General features: G+C 44.9%; 1 protein-coding gene across 1 annotated transcript in view; it reads left to right on the top strand.

The window, feature by feature from the left end:
* The first annotated feature begins 1,732 nt into the window (after nucleotides 1-1,732).
* Nucleotides 1,733-23,375, top strand: part of LOC144145703 (RING finger and transmembrane domain-containing protein 2) — a 34,689-nt gene continuing 13,046 nt past the window's right edge. The window contains exons 1-5 of the mRNA XM_077677385.1: nucleotides 1,733-2,176; nucleotides 3,568-3,727; nucleotides 5,856-5,994; nucleotides 18,586-18,849; nucleotides 20,481-20,557. Of these exons, the coding sequence (XP_077533511.1) occupies nucleotides 3,578-3,727; nucleotides 5,856-5,994; nucleotides 18,586-18,849; nucleotides 20,481-20,557 (630 nt within the window). The 5' untranslated portion in view covers nucleotides 1,733-2,176; nucleotides 3,568-3,577. The remainder of the gene's footprint in view (nucleotides 2,177-3,567; nucleotides 3,728-5,855; nucleotides 5,995-18,585; nucleotides 18,850-20,480; nucleotides 20,558-23,375) is intronic.

Raw genomic sequence — 23,375 nt, 5'->3', positions numbered from 1 at the left:
GGAATACATAGTGGGATTGGAATATCGGGGAAAGAAAGAGAAAAATGAGAAAAAAATTAGCCACGAATGTGCTTGCTTTGCTGCAACTTTCATGGAAACACGAAAGTCTTCTACCACTTCTGCAACGTAATACCCTGTCCTCTGTCTCCCTACAGCGCCTCACAATGTCCCCCCCTTCTCCCCTTTCGCTCCTGCCAGGATGAATGCAACAAAAGTTCGCTGAATTTAATTAAAATTTCCCGCGCGAGCAGTGTTGGAATATTTTACTTCCGCTCTGCTTGGAACAACTCGAGATCTTTACTTTTGTGGTTGATTTCTCTTTCTCTTCTCGTGGCCTCCAAACTAACGAATTTTTATTTGTTATCATAAAAACTAATACGTGTACTCTTTAAAAACTCTTGCACTAAAACGCTTACACTACCACTAGCGGGTAGGCTTCGTAAGGGAATGATCCAGTGGGGGAATATGAGGGCAAGAAGGAAGGTGGAGGAAGGGGTGAATTTATGGCGGGTAAGGAATTAGAGGAGAAGGAGGGGAAGAGGAGTGTAATACAAGCCAAAGGGAGGAGCGAGAGTGAGATAGAGAAAGGGGAGGAAAGACGTGAGGTAGAGGGGGTGAAAAAAGTAGCAGGAGGGGTGGCGTCACGGAGGGACATGGTGATGTGGTGGTTGGCGAGTGGAAGTGAGTACATGAAAAATATGAGGGGAAGAAGCGGTTATACGAGCAGCAGATAGATGGGAGGTGGATTCGAGCCGGGAGGGGGGTCGGAAAGGAGGTATGGAGGGCGCAGTAGGACTGAAGATATAGCGGGGCAGAGGAGTGGAGCACGACGGAATAGGGAAGAGAATTAGGACGGCCTGAGGTGTGCGGGAAAATGGGAGGAGATAGAGGACCGGGGGTAGGGGACATGTCTATGGGTGAGAGAAGGTTGCAGAAATCGGGAAGGGCCAGAGAGGACGAGAGTGCATGCGAGGGAGAGAGATAGAGAGGAATGGAGCGGGAAAGTGGGTAAGGAAGGGGAATTGTAGGGTAGGGAGAGAGAAGGTCGCGAAACGATTGAGTCAGGGCAGTAATGGCAGGAGACGGAAGGACAAGGGGAGGCCGAAGGTAGGAAGAAGGGAAAATGGTGTGAGGGGTGGGATTTGAGAGAGGAGGGAAAGAAGGAAGGACATAAACTATTTTTTCCACGCATCATTAGTGCAGGTCGTCTTCTTGGGAAGGTGTGGCCAAGGCTTCCTTTGCTCTGGACGTGTACAGGAGCTGCGCCACTGCGCTTGGATCAGACGCGTCCCTCGCCTCCCATGGAGTTGGAGAAGCGGACCAATGTTGGGTGCCGATCACGTCACAAATCCGCAACGTGTGGTAAATGTTAGGGTATCCTCTGCAAGATCAGCAAGTGGGAGTGACGAGTAGGTTTCGGAAGGCGTGGAGATGCATGGCAGGCGCGGCCAAGACGCCATTGTTTCTCGGCGCCATTTTCAGCGAAGCAAACATACTTTGTAGTCCTCGCTAGTTTGCTTTTCTTTTGTTGTCAGCACATACGCGGGTCTCCTTGCCCGCAAGTCTGCCGTGCCTCTTCTACCACTGAGTATCATCAGTTTTTCCGTGCCGCAATCAGCATCGTCGCATGTCCCAGCTGCCCCGACAACGCTACTTGTCTGAAAACGAAAACGAAACTAAAACCAAACAATAATGTTGATGATGATAAGTAAACTAGTGCTTGTGGCGTAGCCTGGCGTCGCCGTGGGCACCTAGAGTGGTTCAGCTCAGCTGCTGGTTGCGTTGATATTTTCCTGTTACATAATTGATAAATGCCCCGGAAAAGTCGCATCGGCAGGCACACCGGTGCCTGTGTTTGGTAGGGTCCTAATCACGTGAAATTCAAGTGGGGCCACGCTAGTGATAGCGACCCGCCGAAGCATACCGACTTCGTGTCAATGTGTGCGCTCCCGGCGCGCTGCCTATTTTATGCCGCCGCGCTACAACCGTTGTCGGGCGATGCTACGCAACTCTCTTCTGGTACGCATGATTCTTAGTGGCTACTACTAAAATTTCGCCTCGTATCTGCTGTCACATCTCCGTGGATCAAGCTGGAACCGCCACAAAATCCGCCGGCTTGTGTGCACGCTACACCTCAGCCCCACAGCAGCGCTGGTCGATCATCTCTTGACAACAGGTTGGTTTCTGTTTTGTCGTCAGTTCGTTCGCGGTTCCGACGAGCAGCATGCATTGACACGACACATCCTGTATTATTGTTGTCGTTCCTTTTGTGTAGCGTTCTTATTATCGTGCGCGTTGACCCAGTTTTGCTTTCGGGCCTGAACGCGGGCCCGTTCAGGCCGTACGCGAAACATCACCGCAGTGGCAGAGACGCCGTCCTGATGCAAGTTCAGAGCAAGCGTAGAGGTATGCTGGCACACGTGCGCCGAGGTCGCTCGCTTTTGTTGTACGTAGCATATTGTTTCATAGCAGAAGCGATGACTGTACGCATCGGACGTTCTTCGCGCATCACCTGACCGCGCCAACGCCTCTTTTTATTGTTTTTGTTTTTTTTTCGAAGTCACTGCAGGTATCGCTTTAACCCGTACATTTACAGCTTCGTGCTATTTTTAACAGCTTCACGCTGTCCCCATTTTGGCGTGAGTGAATTGAAGCAGGTGTTGAAGAGTTTATCCAAGTTTTTAAAGCTACATGGCCCGTTTGGATTCCTGTCTGGTTTAGTTCGATCGCCAGCCGGATTCTGCAAATTATGTTCTGTGTAGACTTTTGGCACGTTGGCCGACGCTAGCTTCGCTCGGGCTTGCTTTCACTTCATTGCTGATGAACTGTGCAGCAAACAAAGCGCGTGATTAGATTCCTCATTTTTCGTTGACGTTCGGCGTGTTTACTTGATGACGTAGGTTGCAACCGTCCTGCATTGTTTCGAAGATATGCCTATAACAAGCGTCATATCTGCACCCTTGGCTGCTTTATCCATCATCACAACAACAAAAAAAAAAAAAAAAGGGAGGGGGGGGGGGGGGGGGGGGGCTGTGCACAAACCTGATGTGTGGTACTTATGCCCTGCAGTGCGTACATGTCACTTCACCCATTAATTGAGCTGCTATCTCGCTGCATCACTGCATGTATACCTGGCCATGCACTCCTGTATAGCTGTCGTTTTTACTCTGTTGTTGGGGTTGCGGAGGGAAGCGGCGATTTTGTTCGTTGACATGCATATGTTAGGTTAAATTGCAGGCAGAGATGGAAATCGTACACAGTTCTGTTTGCTTATACAAGCACAGCCGCCTCTTGTTAATGCCACCCAGGTGGGACCATCAAAATCTGGCAATATGGAGTGAAAATTGAATTAAATAAAGTTGGAATGCATTGCTTCACACCGTAACAGGACCTCTAAACCGGTCGATTAAAATCATTGTATCCAGTTACCAAAGATAGAATTTGCAAGATTCAACTGTTTGGGAATGTTGTTTTGCTGTGTGGATGCATGCTTTTCATCGTTACGCAGCTACAGACAACAGAGTTGCAGAGTTCGTATTTTGTGTCTCATTGGCCGATCCTGTGCAGTGAACCAACCATGGCCGAGGGTCCAGGCGGGGAAGGGAGGTTGGGACGTGGCGGCGCCCTGCACCGGGTGTTTGGATGGTCATCGGTGGCCCGTTCCTACGGCGCGGGTCGAGGACTCAACCTGACGTCTTCGGGAAACTTGCGCCACGACATCCATCAGGTTGGGATTGTGGCGTGCCACTTTCTGGTCTAGGATCGCGTACCCAGTACCCCTTTTTACCAAATCGTCATTACCATGGTCTGAGTGTTCACCTAACTCTCCTCCTGGGTACATCAAGAATTGCTTGTCTGAGCTGCAACTTAGTACCCTAAGGGATGGGGTGTAGTATGCGTAATGGGAGAGGCCTACTGTATATGGGAGAGGCCTTCGTTGTGCAGTTAACATAAACATAGGCTGATGATGTTGATAATAACCGTAGCACTTCTTTTTAAGGCCCCGTAAGGTTCTAAGGCATGACTTTAATGGGGGACAGAGCACCAGGAACTATTTCTTGTGGTTATACAGGCAGTGTAAACTTGTGCCAAAGTGCAGTGGTGTAGAAGTGTGCCAGAAATTAGGGCTTATCTAACGCAGTAGGTAACAATTTGTGGTACTATTTAAGCTTGAGGTGTCTCCAAACTGCCCAGAAGCTTGGTTTGTAGAACTATATGTGCTTCAGCAGAGGATTTATTTTCTCAAACAGCCACTAGAATTGTCTACCTGATTGTTAGAACTGCATCAATTTTATCAGATGCCCTGCTGTTTCTCGTCTTCTCTTAGGTAGTTTTTGGAAGGTTTACCAAAGCTATGGCTGTCTTGAAAAGCCAGGGTTTTTATGTCAATGAGCAAAAAAAAAAAACATGCAAGTAGTCATGAATTCCCAAGAAATCACAGTAGGATATTTTAGATTATGTTTCAGTCAAAAAAGCCCTGGTTATGATGACTGCGGCCTCATTGTCCTCTCTTTGGAAGGCCCTCATTCTCAATTTAAGGTCATAGCTACATGTAATAATTAATGGCATAAGAAATTCACTAGTACTTTTTGTGGAGTAGGTTGAGGTTAGTGTATGGTTAAAGTTGTAGTGCCCTATTATGTTCCTTATGTTCAGTCACACACTCATAAAAAGCCTGAAAATTGGTGTTTGGGATGTGTTCAGGGTATATTTTATTTTTATGGTATTTGCGAACGTTCCAAATGACACTTTACTATGGGAGTGCGATGGGTTATGTGGGTGCACTCCATAAGGCGTACCACGCCAGTATTGTGAGGTAGTCTCGTGTACATATTCAGCGGCTTCTTACATCATTATTTGTCTGGACATCTGCCAAGCACATAATCTAACGGGGCTTTCAGCATGTGGCCAGTGAAGGTCAGACCACTATCTATTAAGGCTACCTAAACGCAGAAATTTTGGTCTGTCTGTCTGCCTGCCTGCCTGCCTGCCTGCCTGCCTGTCTGTCTGTCTGTCTGTCTGTCTGTCTGTCTGTCTGTCTGTCTGTCTGTCGGTCTGTCTGTCTGTTTGTGACTGGATCAAGCCACCCAGCCAAAGTGAAACAGAAGCTGCGCAATGTTCTTATATACCCACAGTCAAATCTAAATGTATGTCTGGTGTGAATGTTCCTACTTGCCAACATTGTTGAACAAGAACAAGACATTACGCAAATATAAGGCAGAAAATCAATACATGAGTAATATTTTCAGTGTTCCTTTATTAAAAAATTCATTGGTGCTCGGTTTGTGCAATGGCAAATGCAATACTATGCAACTGCAGAAAACCGTCGCCTGCTGTTGCCTGCACTACCTGGCGGCATTCAAAAAATCAAACGGCAACTGCAACGAAAGGTTCCTTTAGATAGGTTACACGTTCCGATTGGAACGTTTGTGGAGTAGGGCAATGTGGTTCTATAAATGCTGTAGTAAGGTGCCTCCATTCACGCGCGTCTCCGCCGTACGGAAGCGCTGGCATCGAGGCACCCAACCTGGAGCAGTGGAAGGCAGTAAATTTAGATTTACTTGAGCAATCCTCTAGGGTGTTATCTTGAGAAGAACGAGATGGGATAGGAACAGCATGAGAGGTGAGCGGGAAAGAGAAGGGAGGCGTTTAGTCGCCAGGGGTGCCAGTGAACTATCATCTTTTGTCGAAATTTGCAACGAAAGGAGGAGATATGTAGCCATTTTTTAGAACCAAGGTAAACAATTCATGCATTGCACAGTATTTGGTGCTGCAAGCAGAGCAGAAGCAATGTTTCTATTGCGTAATTGTGTTCCGTGGTCATGTTTGGTTGTTTCCTGACCCCCATGCTCCAGGTTCTGATGGGACTGACACCCCTGATCGAGCAGTCGCCCTTGCGGCCGCCGCCATCATCACTGTGGCAGCAGTCGCCACAGCCACAAGAGCCGGTGAACACGGTCAACGTTGCAAGCGCACCGGCATCCTCATCGTCAGGTGCGTGTTGTGCTGGCTTTCGGGCTTTAGTGCAATGGATTGCCAGAACTAAGGGCAGTCATACCAGACGGGCACTGAATTGATGGTGGTGTATACTTGGCTTTGTGGCAAGAAAGAAATGATGGATTAATTTAATACCTCTTGCAAAAGGATCAGCAAGAACTTGAAATTCACACAAAGACATGGGCGGGCACAGAACAGATTGCGCTGTATGGTTGGTTTCGTGGCAGGAAAGCAGTGATGGAATAATTACTATTTCCAGATGTTCAGTGAAAGCTAAGAATTGTGACAAGTCTGAGGAGTGTCTCTGCATATTACATATCTCTTCTTTCTCTACTATGTTCCCCTGCACATATGCATTTTTATGATCTTGCTTCTTCGTTTCCATAAAATATGGTTGCACCTCGACGTGACAAATCCTCATTTACGGGATAAAACTGCTATGCCGAACGGTAGATTTTGTTCAGTCGAGGTTTTCGTGATCCGATAAATCTAAGGTCGTGTAACTTCTGACCGTCTGTATAGCCGAAACTGGAAAGCGAACTGAGGCTACAAATTTGGAAATGCTCTTAATCTTCCGCAGAGTGGAATCTTTTCTGGTGTCCACCTTCTTGCATTGTGGTCTGCTATGTCTCTCTCCCGCTTTTTCTTTTTTTTATATATAGGTGCCTATCTTACAGAGCTATGGCAGTAGGAGGTTGGGAAGGGTTAGAAACATGTTGTGTGCTATGTTAGCTGATTAATCTCAACTATTTCACAAGTCATGGGCCATTTGGAGCATGTGTAATGGTGCAGCAGCGAAGGCGAGGTAAATGAGGCAGCCAGCTGGTCAGCATTGAGGCCAGTGATGAGCGCCATGGACCAGTTTGACAGGCCAGCCTGCCGCCCCACGGTAGTGTTGCACGGCTCCCTTGTCAGAGGCACTGCATCCAAAAAATGTCATTCAATCTTTGTCCTAGAAAGTTATTGAGTGCATGAAATGTGAAAATAAGGCTTCTGGGTGAGTGCGCCAGTGAATAAGCGAGCCTCTGTGAAGTAAAGCGAGTCACCAACTGATCATAGGGACCGGCTGTTGCGCCAACCTTGTCGCTTTGTCATGCGGATGTGTTTCCTGGCTGCGAAGGACTCCAGGTCCAGTGACTTGTTCAAGCTGCCTTCAGCACTTACCGTTACGACAAATGGAAAAGAGCTGCTGCCTCTAAGTAAGTCAGTTTGCAAGCCAGGATTTATTAGGCAGCAGTGTTCACTCTGCAGCCAGTGTTCTGAGGGTGTGATTGAAGTTGTCCAAAGATGGAAACAAGGAAATGGAAACATCGCAAGGAAACTAACTTTGGCGTACATCATTTATGCAGTTGTCGATGTGTGAGTGGGGCGTGGGAAGTTGATTACTTTAAAGCAAAGCTTTATATGGCCAGGAGAAAAAAAAATCCAGCAGCCCTGTGTATGCAGAAATCTCCTCCTGCGCAATCCCATGCACACGTGTGGCAGAAACCAGGCTAGGGAGGAGTCAGAAGCAAGGGAAGAGAGAGAATGACTGGGCTTATAAGTAACGTAGCAACACTCTCTCAACCTGCCGCGGTGGCTCAGTGGCTAAGGCGTTACGCTGCTGGGCACGAGGTCTCAGGTTCGATTCCCAGCCACGGCGGCCGCTTTTCTGACGGAGGCGAAAAGCAAAAATGCCAGTGTGTACGAGATTTCGGCGCACGTTAAAGATCCCCAGGTGGTCAAAATTAATCCGGAGCCTTCCACTACGGTGTGCCTCATCGCCTGCGCTGCGTCGGCACGTTAAATCCTACAATCAATCAGCGCACTCTCGCATCTGCCGACGCTGGTAAGTGACAACGATGCATCAGAGGGAGCAGAAAAATGGTCTTTCTAGCTGCACGGCATGCGCACTGTGTCATATGCTGCTCAAGCAAAGATGGCAGGCGGTGTGGGCGAAGCAGTGTCCACGCAGCAATGGCAAGCACAGGCCACACGTCGCAGCTTCACTGGTTGACCATCTGTACGGACTGCATGGGTGCATTTTTTGCTCCAAATGACGGTCCATATGTGCTTGTTTTGAGGCTCCTCTATTTGGCAAGCTAGTGACAACCACTGGCATGCCGTCTGGCGGGTTTCTAGGAGGAGCACTAGCAGGCAATTCTCTGCTCATTCCTGTGGATTGTTCTGCAAACGTCCATGTAGTACTGACAAACGTCCATGTGAACAAACGTGAAGTACAGGTCAATTAAGGGAATTTGCTGCCAAAATGCATGAACACCACCAATTTAAGTTGCCCATATTATTAAAACTTCAAATAAAGAAGGGCACACGTTTTTCATTGCAGTTCACTCTTTTCGGCAATCTCTGCCACGGGAGTCGTACCCGCAAGAAAACTGTTTTGTTTTTGCAGAGATTGAAAGCTCAGTGTAAAGTTGAGAGTCAGTAGTCCTAAAAGTAGTAGTCTTTAGTGTAAAGTTGAAAGTGGGTCAGTAGTCCTAACTTACTCTGTAACTGGGTTATGCTGTTGTGGGCTCATTGTTTTGCACTGTTATGGAGGCAGATGAATGGCGTGAAATTGTCTAGCAATTACTGGTACAAAAGTTGCAGAGTTGCAAACCAAAATGTGAATTAAAGAAAAATGTGTTTGCGGTGCATTATCAACCATCTTTTCTCGGCGTATGTTTCAGTCTTTTTACTACAGCTACAAGGTAACTATGACTAGAAGGCATTCGCACCAACATCGGGACAAGCAGAAACAGGTGCGCACACCAAGCTGTGTGCCAATCTGTGTTTATTTCCCACACTCATGCATAGTATCCTACATGGCAAAAAATAGAAGAGTGATTCACTGTAACACGCAAGCCACCAATAACTGGTCGCTTCCCATCAAGCTTGCTATATAGGAACATGGTTTCTTTACCAGATAAACAGCTCCATCACACACTTGGGCTTATTTCACCTTCTTGAACAATTTTGAGGCCTTCAGTACTTTGTGGGTGAGCCAGTTGTGGCTTCTGCCAAGCAACTCTCTCATTTACCTTATCTCGCTCCATCTTTTTGTTTGCACAGATTGCTTATAATCGTGGCCGAACAACTCGTCCCTAAGCAACTCCTAACAAAGCCATGTAGATATCTCCTGTTGCCTTGTAAGATACAGAGATAGCGCTAGGCTGTAGCACAGCAGGTAACTTTTGACATACAAGGATTGCTGCCTGTGCCATATCCCAAGCACATAGGGTGGCAAAAAAAAAAGAACTCACTCAAGCTCAATCACAATTTTTCCCCTTCACACTATACCCACTCAAACTCGGACTGAAAAAGGTCATCTGTATCCGAAATAACTCGTACTCATTCATCTATACTCATTTGTAATCGTACTTGCTTGTACTCACTTATTAGTCCTCACGAGTACTCGTACTTAATCTGTACTCACTTGTACTTGTACTCAATCTTTACTCACTCGTACTCAACTCATCCATACTCACTTGTAGTCATACTCAATCTGTACTCACTTGTACTCAATTTGTACTTACATTTATCGTATTCAAAAGTGTTTCTGCTGATCTGTTCTCGCAGTCAACTACTTTCATTCGTGCACTGAACTAGGTCTATGGACTCAACTAAGCCAGAACCAAAGAACATTTCCAGCCCGTACCAGTTGGTTCCCCTGGTTTCCTTTTCACCATTTTGTCCACCTGAAACAGGCAAAAACTTTTCTGTTTTCCGATTCTGGAGACCAAGAAAGAGTGCCTTCAGCGTGCACTGTACATGCAAGCAAACTCCCGTGCCTCTCCCTGTGAATAATTTGAATGAAGGAAATGCAACGAAGCCACCCATATTTACCCGGGCTGTCACTATGGCAACCCTATGGCGAACGGTTGCCGAGAGTGGCAACATTGCAGAAGAGGTACTAAAGAGAGCTGTAGTATTCCCTCTTAACACCTCGTTTTACCTTCTTTAAGGGCGCCACAAAATGCATGAGACCCGTGCACACGTCATGACTCGAGTGCGTGATGAAACACAAGTTTGTACTCGCGAGTGCAGTACTCATGAGTACTGCTCATGATTACATGTACTCGTGAGTGCAGCACTCATGAGTACTGCACTCACGAGCACATTTACTCACATCTGTACTCGCTTGTCATCGCACTCACTTTTTTGTCTGGTTGAGTACATACGAGTACAAATGAGTGTACTCACGAGTGAGTATGCTGACCTGTGCCCAAGCAGTACCTATTAATATCTTTTTGGCATATGGGCTCACTACAGCCTTTCATTTATTGTTTGAGATTTGGCTTCATTTTGAGCAGCAATGAGATTAGTGCTGGTTTCCTCACCCAATAAATAGACTGCAGCATTCTATCCACTGCGTCCACGAATCAGCTAAATTGTGTTCCATGCTCAACTGAGCGCAAGCTCAAATTGCCTGCACTAATGGTTGCTCTGGAGGTGCTCCTTTAAATTCTTTAACATATGTTGCTCCCTCTACACCCCTTTTCTGATGGAGGTGAAAAGCGAAAACGCCCGTGTGTTTGAGATTTCGGCGCACATTAAAAATCCCCAGATGGTTGAAATTAATCCGGAGCCCTCCACTATGGCGTGCCTCATAGCCTGTGTAGCGTCAGCGCATTAAACCTCATGGGATGTGTTTTGTCAAAATTATAACTAATTTATATATTTTCTGCCTGCATGCTTGGTTTAGCGATTCGGGCGATCTACACAATAAACATGGCAGACTGCTATTTCATCTGTATTCAGTGCTGTTATTGCTGCTTGACGGCTGTGCTTCTACCATTTTCATTTCCTTGCAATGGTAAAACCCAATCTTCGCTGCATTTGAAAGTACTCTTTGGGGGCAACGTTTCTGGCATTACATTGCAAAGACCATGAAGATGTACAACCTTGCATTATAAGATTTGGCAGTTCATACCTTACTGCTACAGTTTCGTGTGGTTAGAAATTATGCATTTATTATACAGGGAATTTGCTCGCAAGAGTGCATGTATTTTAAGTTATGCACCCTTTTTTTCTAAGTAAACATGATGTACCAGAAGTTTTGCAGTGTACTTGGGGAAACTTGGGGAAAGAAGACTGGCAAAAGCAGGCAGTGTCTATGTGGGATAGATGCAGATAGGCCCAGTTTGGCAGCAGCTGCAAACTAGGGCATTCCCCTTTCCTGCCTCTAAAACCTAGTGGAGCATTTCTGTGTAAAAGTGTGGCCATGGGTTTCCTGCTTGTTTTGGTTCATAAGCTCAAGCTCAGGTGAATGTTTGGCTGGATTATAACTGCAGCCCACCCTAAACATTTAATATTCCAACAAGCAAACGGCCTCGTGAGTTCCTGATATTTCTTTTAATTTTGATGTCTTACTGTTACTAGAGCCTCTGGTGTTTCTATTCCCCTCCATGGTCCTATCATAGTTGTTCCCAGTCTTAGGCAGTAACTAGTTACTAGTAACGTGTTACTAGTAACCGGTTACTTTTTTAAGTAACTCGTAACTGTAACTAGTTGCTTTTAAGTTGGAGGAACTTGTAACTGTAACACTGTTATTTTCATTTTAATACATACTGTGGAACCTAAATGGTCCAAGCAGGAAATAGCACATCACATATACAACACAAGTAATAATGTACGCCATACAAAAATAATAAACTTCGTTCTACACACTACAATATACTTCATTATGCAACACAACAATGCACTTCATTCTGCAACATTACAGTACACTTCATTCAACAGCACAGGTGGTAACATATGCCAAGCAAGAATAATAAACTTAATTCTACATACTTTACAATGAATGAGGTTCACATAACTTGTTCCACTCAGACACTGTTCGTGGAAAAAAAAGAGTACACGAAGGTATCAGTTCTCGCAAAAAATGGGGTTAGCAAATTGGGGTGGTGATGCCGTGTGTTCCTTGTTGATAGAAAAGATAAGTACGGTGATAGATTGATAATTGAAGAAAATCCAGCCATTGTTCACATCTGCAGGACTCAAGAGTCTGAATGTCATTTGCAGACATCAGTGTGGAAGGTGGATCCAATGGTAAGTATTTGGAGTAGGCAAAGTGAACAGCTTTCCCTTGAGCCCGCCCAAGTTTGTTAATATTAAGCTTAGTGTAAGGGTCCTATACAATGCTGGCATATACCAATTTAGGTTGTATAAAAGAAATATAACTAAGAAGCTTTACATTGGCAAGACAGTTACACAGTTTATGTCTTATAAAATCAAGTTTGCAAAAGGCAGCTGAACATACATTGTCTACATGCAAGTGCCAAGACAAATTATGAGTTATAGTTAAGCCCAAATATTTGTAGATAACAACCTCTCTGAGTTGAAGACCCAAGCTAGTACACTATTTAGCAGAAGTTTTTTACATGTCAAACACATGCAGACACTTCTTTCTACAAAAGACCATTACCCCCTCACTGCACCACTGATATATATTATAAAGGTTTGAGTTAAGTTCATTTTGATCATCAGAAGAGTTAACATCACGCTACAAAACACAATCATCTGCAAATCATCTAATATGCACAGAAATGACATTCACAATATAATTCATGTTTAAGAAAAAAAAGGAATGGCCCAGGACACTTCCTTGGGGTACACCTGATGCGACATGAAGAGATTGCGAATGGTGTTCAATAATAGCAACAAACTGTTCACGGTTATTTAGATAGTCAGCAGTCCAGTTTACAAAGATGTCGGGAAGGCCAGTATGTTTAAGCTTAAAGATCAATTTGTCGTGTGGAACCCCGTCGTATGACTTTTTGAAATAAAAAAAAATTGTCAGTTTGCCTATTGTTATGCAGATTAAGTGCAAATGAGTGAATTATTCTAACCAGTTGTGCTACTGTCAAATATTCCTTTCTGAAGCCATGCTGAAAATTTGTCAGGATTGAATGTTGATTAAAAAATTTACAATTTGGGTGGCGATTGTGTGTTCTGTTATTCTGCAGCAAGGTGAGATTAAAGATATGGGTTGATAATTTTGATGCGACAAACGGTCACTTTTCTTGAATACAGGACTTGCGATTACGGTTTTCCAGTCACTTGGTAGCTTTGATGACTACAATGAAACATAAAAGATTTCGTATGGGAATTTAATGACATGTTCGGCATATCTCCTTAGGAACACATTTGGGAGATTATCAGGTCCACGCAACTTTTTTGAATGAAGATTTGAAAGCATTGAAAATACTCCAGAATAGGACACAAAGGACACTTCGCATGGGTCGAACACTTTACTGTTTGGATAATATACACTGGAGCCGGAAAACACACTTTGATAATACATATTAAAATGGTCAGCTATCTCTTTTTCGTCATTTACAATCACGCCATCAATTGCTATTTCGGTCAGGGGCTTCTTTCTGTCACCAATGTGGTTCCAGAATTTAGTTGGGTCGGTCTTTATAAAGTTGGGCAGCAGTTTCTTGAAATAACGATCTTTGGATAAGCATATGCAAGGCTGAGGACTGAAAGAGTACCAGACTGTGCATGCTTGTTTCTAAATCGTTTTATCTTTCGCTTTAACTGAATTATATCTCATGTTATCTAGGGTGTTGGTTTGTGCACTTTTTTCTGTTTATTCGCTATAAATCGATCGATTCAATGATGACACATTTCTTTAAATTTATTCCGCATTGTCCCGACATCGCCCACCTCAAAGACAGCAAAACACGATTCCATGTATTCTATTACAAATATGTCATCTGCTCGCGAGTAATCTAAAACAATCCCCTGAAGATTTTTTTAGCACTTGGGAATTTCATGAGGGGAACAGAAACACTAACCAAGTTATGATCGGATAGGCCCTGTTCTACTGAAACAATGTACTGCTCGAGTTCACGGCTTATTAATACTAAATCGAAAATCGAACTAGAGGACCCATGCACATGAGTTCACTCACAACTTGCATCAAGTTATGGGTGAGCATGATGTTAAGCACTATCTCTGTCTCTTTTTTGTACAATGGCCCTGTCGTAAAATGCTCCCAATCAGCAGAAGGAAGGTTAAAATCACCTGCTAACAGAACTTTGTTGCTGCGAAATTGGGCATATGTTCAGCTAATTTTTTTTCATGGATTTACACGTAGCCTACAGGGGTCTTTAAAGTGCATACAAAATGAAGGTACGGCTCCAACAGCACAGTCTAATGCATACGCATTCTAGGTCGTCAATGTCCCTCAATTATCATTATTGTGTGACTTGACCTGATGATAATTTAGGCCTGCAGTGTTTCTTTCACAAGGATGGTTATTGCCCCTCCACTTGTAGTTTAGTCTTTATTAAACACCTTATACGAGAGGGGAGTACATCATCATCAGCTATTTCATGGCACAACCATGTCGCAGACACAACTGTTACATGAGGATTGTATTGAAGTAAGGTAATTTCCATGAGTTCAGTCTTGTTACTGACTCATTGGGCGTTTATGTTAACCAAGCAGAGGCATTTTTGATTAAAGCGCTGCTCACCGATAACAAAACGTTTACTTTTCATTGAATTAGTTATTGAACTAAGTGTGGATTATTCCCTTATGCATGGTTTAGTGATTGGGCATACTGTCTAGTCATCGGACGGGCTTTGATTCCGGGGTTTTTTTTTAACCGGGATTCTTTCGCCTTTTTGACAGTCCCAGACATATTCTTGGTTATCTATATACAGCCTGTCAAAGGTCAAGTTTGCTTTCTCATTATTATCTCTGTTGGCTTTCGTTCTTGCCCAAAGCTTTTTCTAATATCTCGTGTCTTCGGAGAAAAGTCTTCCCCAATAGCCAGCATCGTATTTTTAAGTTTGGACCCGTTCTTTAGTATTCTAGCTTTGTCTCGTCAATCAGGCAATTTAAAAATAACTGGCCTACCTTTGCCAGTTTCAGGTCTACCTGTGCAATGAATATGCTCAATGTGAAGCTCCATGATGTCTTTTAGAATGCTTTTGTTGATGGTGCTTGCAAGTGTTTCACTGTTTTTATTTACCACCTCGGGAAGACCGCAAACGATTAAATTGGGCCACCGACTATGGTTTTCCAGTTGATCGATTTTGTTTCAAGAACACTAATTGCTTTTTCCAAAGAATACAGCTGCTCCTGACAGGCATTTACCTTCTGTTCAAGCCCAGATGAGGCATCTAGCTTCTTCTCAATATCGGACAGTCGCTTTCCTTTGGTGCCTTTAACACCGACTGCTATACCTTCTGACATTTTGGCAATCTGCTCCAGATCTGGGCCTGGTTTATTGGTACACAGTAGCAATAACTTCCTTAGCACAGTTTCAACACAGCACAACAAACAACAGAGCCATGGGCACAGCAGCACCAGCAGAAAGGGATCATCAGAGCAAGCACATTTTCCATATTGCTTTCTTACCTGTACAATAAACATGAACAGATTTCAGATGGTCCACATGCTGGTACATCCGCCATACCGCCCACTTTCTTGCATAGTAACTGTAACTTGAAATGCTGTTACAGTTGCTTCCTTTTTAAAGGCTTACGTGCAGATCACGCTTTCCACGTTTTCAGACTTTCTTTGCCATATTCTCCCCAACTTTCACCTTTCTACAATACAGCTTCCCTCTCAGTTTAGGAGAGGAGGTCACTAAGAGTATGATTATCCCTGCATAGGCCGAGGTCGGAGGTCAGTCTTTAAGGTATTTCTCAAAACTTTTTTTTCGTCTTGAATCGAGCCGAAACAAGAAATAAACAAAACTGGCTTCTAGACCTCCACCGAAAATGAAGCTCGCCCACCTTTGTAAAGAAAGACCACTGCATAGGGGCCCACCAATAACAGAGCCGCATAAACACACTAAGGGTGCATCAACAAAATGAGGTGTACACAACAATTGTTGGTGTTGGAGTCAGTGTACCCCCTTTTTTGGTTCTCTTACGACCCGGATAGCTTTGTAGGTTTAGAAACCTACGAAGCTGGTTCTCTTACTACCCGGATAGCTTCGTAGGTTTAGAAGCCTACGAAGCTATCTGGGTAGTAAGAGAACCAAAAAAGGGGGTACACACGAGCCCAACACCAACAATAAATTCTTATCATTTGTTTGTTATCTATTACTTAGTTTTATACAGAAATGAAAAAGTAACAACGTTACTTTTTCACTGTATACCGTATTTACTCGCGTAATGCGCCCGCCTTTTTTTCAGAAAATTCGGCATGAATTTGGGGGGAGGGTTCATTATGCGTGAAAAAATTGCAAGTTTTAAAGGTTGAAATTTCATACAATAAAGTTGCTAAGAGAAGCACTGTCAGAGCCTTGCCATTTTCGTAAAAACACGTAGGTAATCGTGTAATCAAATTTCTTTTTTATTCGCAACATGCTAGTGGGTCCCTACTCGCCATGGAGCTATCCTCCTTAGTAAAGTCTCTTGCCGCCTCACATTTGTTGTCGGCCCACAGCGCACCATCTTGCGTGCTATCAAGGCACTCCAAAATTTCTTTTCCGACACCGGGAAACTTTCCTTCTTTGGACCCACGAAACACACGGCGATCCCTGTTCCCCGCCCAGAAACCTCGTTTTCGCCCGTAGCGTACACGAAGTGCTGCCCAGCCTTGCGTTTTCCATGTGCATCAACGCACGCTCCACCGCCTTCAGTTTAAATTCAGCTGTGTAGCTCATGTACTGGCCCATCGTACGGCACGCACTAGAAGCACAAAAAAAGGTCGGAACACAGCTGAACAACAAAAGCACGAGCGTAATGGCGAAGTCGCGGAACCTCAAGAGCAGGGGAGTGCGGAGTACGTTTAGTGCTTTGTTCGCATGCCACCAGAACCAGCCGTAGCAACAAAGAGCAGGGAAGGAGTGCGGAGTACGTTTTGTGCTTTGGTCGCACCCAGGAACGTTCTTACGGCACAAAAAGTTTCGTTCTGCGTTTAGAAGGTGGCGCTCCACAAGCACGCAATTTTTAAATTCTGAGCCACGGCATTCGCGCTCACGTCTCTTGCTACTGTTGAGATTTCTTTTTGTGTGAATGCGTTTTTAGCATTTCTGCGCGTACTGTAGTGTGATATCAAGTTACTATGATGGTCTAAGGGATCAGCAACCATGCCGAGATAAAAACATATTCCCGCTGCATTTTTTATTCAGTGACAAATAAGTAAATTCTCAAGAGGACAAGTGGGGGGGAGGGTTCATTACGTGAGTGGGTTCATTACGCGAGTAAATGCGGTATGTAACTGTAACAAGTTGCTTTTGGAAACTCTGTAACTGTAACAGTTACTTTTTGGCTTAGGTAACTGTAACTAACACTGTTAGTTTTTACTGGTAATGTGCCCATGGCTGGTTGTGCCTCCCACTAACACCACCGGTGACATTATAGACGGTATTCGTTGAAAAGTTTATCGGTCAATTTCTTCGCTTGGCAACACTGGAAACGGCCACAGACATGGACGATGCGCCACCTACACGGCGCAGCCTGGGCCACTGCGGCCACACGCCGAAGAAAAAAGACACTGGCGTGCGTCTCATCTGCTCCGTTCCAATCCGATTCTAAACTGTGGCACCAACAGAGATGTTATTAATCGCACTCAGTGAACTCGACGCAATTCTTTGTGTTCGGCGAAGAGTTCGTAACGTGAAACACAGTCATGTGTTTCGTAACGTGAAACACAGTCATAAATATAATGTGAATTTGCAAATGCGAAAAAGTGCAGTGAGGTGCTAAAACCCTTTCTTTTTCTTCGCTAATTATGTACCCTAATTAAATGCAGTTTGCATTACACACGATGTATTGTTATTCCACCGTGGAAGTTTTCTGGCTGAGGCAATGTTCTGTGCTGTCTTTATCGCGCCCTTTAATAGACATCTCCCATAGCTGAACAATACGGCTTTGCTATAGTCCTTTGAAATGTAGATGGTCTGGCACCTGAGGCCATTTTGAAATAAAAGCACACTGATCGACTGCAGCGTCAGGCAATTCTACTGGCCATGTTTGCTATTGACACTTTTTCAAATTAAGTTACTGTTTTAGTAACTTTTTCTTACCTAATTATTCTTGTCTTCTTTTTCTTTTCTTGTTGCCTGAATAAGTTTGTCTAGGCCTTTGTAAAGGTGTTAACAATTCTCTGGATGCCTCTGATCTGATCGTCTGCTCACCACAGCATGCAGACAAATGCAATGATGAATGGCGGCCTTGCAGACAGCAGTACTTTTTCCACTTTTATTCTGGCAACAAAAAGATAGAAAGATAAAGATAGAACAAGAAGAGCTCATTCAGGCAACAAAAAGATAGAAAACAATTAACTAGTTAAGGAAAAGTTATTGAAACAGCAATTTAGTTTGTAAAAATGTCCCAATGGCAACGAGGTGAGGGCAATAAGAAATCTGCAGTTGACCGGGTTCTGTTTTATTGTTTTACGCACGTTTTTATCGCTGCCATGGCATCTTGTTGTAACAACAAGCTGTGGACAAAAGATTAGCTAAATTTCTGCAGCTGAAGTTTCTATTTGCTTCTTCGGGTTATTGCAGCATTGCCCTTTGAGTGTGCTTAGTGGCTGTTACAGCAACACCAAGTGGACATCAAGAAAGGGAACCACCTGGGGGTGCTGCTGATTCACCGATTGGACGCCCTGTTCTGCCCTGCTGTCGTGTAGGAGGAGGTGCGAGCACGTCATTCGTGATCAACATGGAGCCCGAGGAGGCCTCTCCCACGCCCCCCTTGCCCAACAGCCGCAGCACCCCTGAGCTGGTGCCCCCCCGGCCGCCCTCCAACCCGGAGGTGGCAGCGGGCAATGCTGGTGAGGCGGACGAGCGGCTGACCACCAGCCCCGAGGTGCGGGCCCTGCTCACCCTGGTGGACAAGTACGTCACCTTCGTGCTCATCCTCCTGCTCAAGCTGGCCTTCGACCACCGAGTGGGTGAGTACCCCCTCCGCCCCCTCCTTCCACTCTTACCAAACCTGAGCACCCGAGCACCCCCCTCTATCCTCCTTCCGGCAAGTTCGCTGTTGGCGTTGGAAAAAGAAGTTGATTAACACTGGTGCGTTAGTTTTCGTATAGAAGCCCAGGGTATTCTTTCTCTTGTGTTTTGTGAACATGAACACTTATTTTTAATTTCTCTAGAGTCTGCACAGAAACAAGCGCTATTTAAATAAAAAACATAGGACGAGGCGTGGACGGGACAAGCGCTAAGTCCTGTGTTTTTTAAATAGCGGGACAAGTCCTGTGTTTTTAAATAGCGCTTGTTTCTGTGTGACTATGAACCAACACGCCCAAACCTTTTCCCTTGTCTAGAGTCTAGTTGGGTTAGTTATGCAGTGTATCCTATTATCTCGTTTCCTCTTAGTTTCTTTTTCTCAATTTCTTCTGTCTTAGTTTTCTTTGTTTCTTTTTTATTTGTCTAGACTAGTCTTTTTTGGTGCACAATGAAGCTTACCGTAAAGTTCCAAAGAATGCCCTCCCCCGAAACATCTCCCATCCCTGTTTACGGTCGAAATATTCAATTTACTAAAAGGCCCCAAAGATAACCCACCTCCTAAAATCTATGGTTTTAGCGCCGATGGTTGCACAAATAAACACGAATTATCTATTCATGTGTTGATGCGGTCAGTGTTAGGGTTGCCACCTGCCCAGGTTTTGGACCAGCCCAACCGGTTTTTTAAACAGCGGGCCGGTTGCCAGTCCATACTTTAAACCGGCCATCATTGGCCGGTTTTTTGGCTTTTGTGCCGTGATTATGTCCATTTTGGCGTTTTATAAGCGTCAATTCAACAACTAAGATGATAAATATGTGTCGACAAGCAGCGCAAAGACACGCGAGCAGAGAAAATATGTGGGCGAGCCCGCTGCCTGAGATGGAGGGGAACCTAAGGGAGGAACAAAACAACGAAATGCTGGTACCGCGGTCAGCAGTTGTGGTTACTTTTCAGTGAAGCACATACAGAGCAATAACCAAGCTCTCAATCACTTTCAGTACAGACACAACGTTGATTTCTCTCCAAGAAAATGCTACAATAAATGGCACTGCATGTCAAAAACATGGCATCTTTTTTTCAACACAAATTAAACATTCTGTATATCCACAAAAGCAAAGCAGAAACGCAATTGCTTCTCTGCTGCGACGAACAAATTATGCAGAGCCGCTCCATGCTGGTATGGCTTTCACAGTGCTTCCAGACACGAAGGAACGAGTGAAACCATTTATCGGAAGTGTTGCAGGGTCCCTTTAAGAATTACAACGGGAGTCCAGCGATGTCGAAATTTCTACAGAGCCCGCCAATCTTTGAGATCGGAAGTCTTAGGTCAAGGAAATTAATTTTCATGACATGATGCATCGGAAAGAACAGAAGAAAGTTATGCCACCCACCTCAGTTGTGTCCTGCGCAATCAGCGCACTTCTGCCAACTCTCGAAGTAACGGGAACCCTCTGGCTACGGGGCTGGTGTACACGGAAGTGTAAGATGGATCTTTGACTCATAAATGGGCACGAAAATGACAGTCCAGGGACTAATTGATGGTAATGCTTGGCTTCTCTGCCCATTTCTTTGCAGGTGTGCTAGTCATCCTAGGCCTCTTCATCACTTTCTGCCATGCTAACTCTGTTATCAAGCGAGAGGTCGGCAAACAGGTGAGCAATTCACGTGCGGTGCATTTCTGGCGTTATCGCGTGTGACATTGTACTAATGCTCGCAGGGCAGCTACGCTTTTTCTTTTTCTTGGTTATACTGTAAATCAGGGTTCTACAACGTTTGGCCCGTGGGACAAAATTATACGGCCCCCAGCGCATTGTCTGAACCCCACTTCCCCCTGTCACCTGCCACGGTGGCTCAATGGCTAAGGCATTGCGCTGCTGAGCACGAGGTCGCGGGTTCGATTCCCGGCCGCGGAGGCTGCTTTTCTGATGGAGGCGAAAAGCAAAAGCGCCCGTGTGTACGAGATTTCGGCGCACGTAAAAGATCCCCAAGTGGTCAAAATTAATCCGGAGCCCTCCACTACGGCGAGCCTCATCGCCTGCGTTGCGTCGACGCATTAAACCCTACAATCAATCCCACTTCCTTCTGTTGAATCTCCCTTTCGCTTCCTATCTGAAGGCAGACTCGCCAGTCTTGACCTTAAATGGGGTAGGACGGCAGACAAGAACAGAGAATTGATTGCTTCCAGTTGGCATTGTCCCCCATCTACACACTTAGCCAGACTATTGTCAATTAGCGGAATTCTTTCTCTTTACCTTAAAAGCCCCCCTCCACCCCTCAGCCGCCCAAGCACACACGATTTGCCATCCGGTTCTCCACCTCAAAAGGTTGCCAACCCCTGCTGTAAATGAATGAAGTTTAATTAACTTAACTTTTCTCTGCATTGCCTGAAATCCACGAATAATTGGTTCCTGCAAGCAGCTCTGGAAATATACCACAGCTTGGGAGCAGTAATTATACGTGCTTTGTTCTACCCAGAGTCTCACTGAATGTGCAAAAAACTTGTTATTCGAAGGCCCCTTTGTGGTTGTGTAGTTTTGGAGGACGTTAGATCAAAAATAAGACCATTGCAAAGTGGCGAATCCGCACCTGCCTGAAAAACTTGCTTCTAACCTTCAAATAACGCGTGTGCCTAAGTTTACTAGCTTGGCACTGCATTTTTATGGAGCAGGGTAACCTTACTTTTAGCAGAGGTGGTGTAATTAAATGGGGGATTACAAGCCGTGGGAGAGTTGGGGAATGGATGAATGTCTGTTGAAAAGGAGGCTATGGACCCTGGTTAAGGATTGGGTCGGGGAAAAGAACAAACAGTTTATGGTGCTTCGATCACTGTTCAGTGTTTCACTCACAGTTGCTGTTCCAACTTCTCCCACAATTCTCACTCTCAGTAAAGGAGGAAGCAGGGAATAGAATATTCCCAACGTAAGCACAAGGTGCTACCAGTGGCTTCTCTTCTGTAACATTTTTTTTTAAAACACATGGTCCTGGGCCAGTTTCCTGCAACCCATTGGAAGGCTAATCTAATTGGGAAATGTTGCGCTGCTTAAGTTTTTGCGTATGAGATAGAAGAGCAGTTACTTGGACCATTTAGTGCTTTTGTGTTTAAAGGGGCCATGGAGGCAAAACACAAGTTTGGTTCATTCGAAAGATTGCCTCGTTAGAATCATGCTGACACCACTTATAACGTAAACTTTGCTCAAATAAGCGGTATAATTAGGAAAAAGGGAAGGGCCATGTGACCCACTAGCTCATTTCCTGCAACAGAACCTATGATGTCATACCAGCCAGCTCTGCGATTGGCGGAGGCTGGAAAAAGCAAACGCAAGTTAGGCACGGTTTATAAGCTTGCTGAACGAGCTATTTGCGCTTAAATGTAATGCATACTCATTTTATAGCAGTAAGAATGGTGGTACAAACAGTGAAAGTTACGAAAGCACATGTAAACATAGAAGTACGGTATACCGATGCGTTCTGCTGTTGGTACTGTGCGCACTATGCTTGCTTTAGATGCACAACACTGCGGGGCATTGGGGTTGTCTCAGACGACACTGGCCGATTGACACAAGCCATGGTGTCTTACGTGACCGCGTTTGTCGAGCGAGCACCATGTCTCACAAAACTATTCTTTTCTCCATGAACAAAAACAAGCTAGGTATAAATACGGTCGCAAACAAACCTAAGGCAGAAAACGGTTTGCCGCGGTGCGGTGGCACCATCTAGGTTGACTAAAACAAGTCACCAAGTTTAGCTAAAAGACCTGTTCTTATGATGTCATTGCAAACATCGTTCAAACACGTTTTGGTGTGAGAATCGAAATTTTAGCTTAAATTGATTAATTTCGCAGTGAATAAAGCATCGTTTCTTTTCCGGACAAGCGCTGGGGGCATTATAGAACATGAAATCTTTTGAATAAAACTAACTTAAATTTTGTCTTCATGGACCCTTTAAATATTTTTCAGCGCCGAGCGTAATAAATAAATATACAGTGTAGACCGCTTATAACGTATGTCGCGGGAGCCGCAAAAATCCGCACTATAAGCGGTACCGCACTATAACCAAAACACGCGCGAATTCAACCACATCGCCACCTATCTCTCAAGTCAACCTATATTTATCATCACTCAAACGCACAGCACTTAAAAACGAAGGCACGGTCTATATTTCGCGTTATTTTTGACATCAGCCGCTGCTGCAGGGCAAAAGCGCAGTCTCACAAACGGCGAGCGCGGCTTTAACTTCTGTTGTGTTTGTTTTGAGACCATGGCAGCGTTTTTAGCGTCTATGAACAGATGCCGCAAGACGTGATAAGAACGCCAGCGGGATTTTTTTTTTTTTTTTACCCCACCTTGTGTTCACGATGCCGAAGGCGGCTGCTTATCAGCGCAACGGAAATCTTCGGCTTCGCGCGGCTCGAATGTTCGGAAAGGGAAAGAGCGGTGGCTTACCAGCAACAACGTTCTAAAGCGTGAACCG

Source organism: Haemaphysalis longicornis, unplaced genomic scaffold (assembly GCF_048455015.1).
Source record: "Haemaphysalis longicornis isolate Haplotype H1 unplaced genomic scaffold, Haemaphysalis longicornis Haplotype H1 scaffold_7, whole genome shotgun sequence".
In the NCBI taxonomy this organism is placed as follows: domain Eukaryota; kingdom Metazoa; phylum Arthropoda; class Arachnida; order Ixodida; family Ixodidae; genus Haemaphysalis; species Haemaphysalis longicornis.
This window is presented reverse-complemented; position numbering and strand designations above follow the sequence as displayed.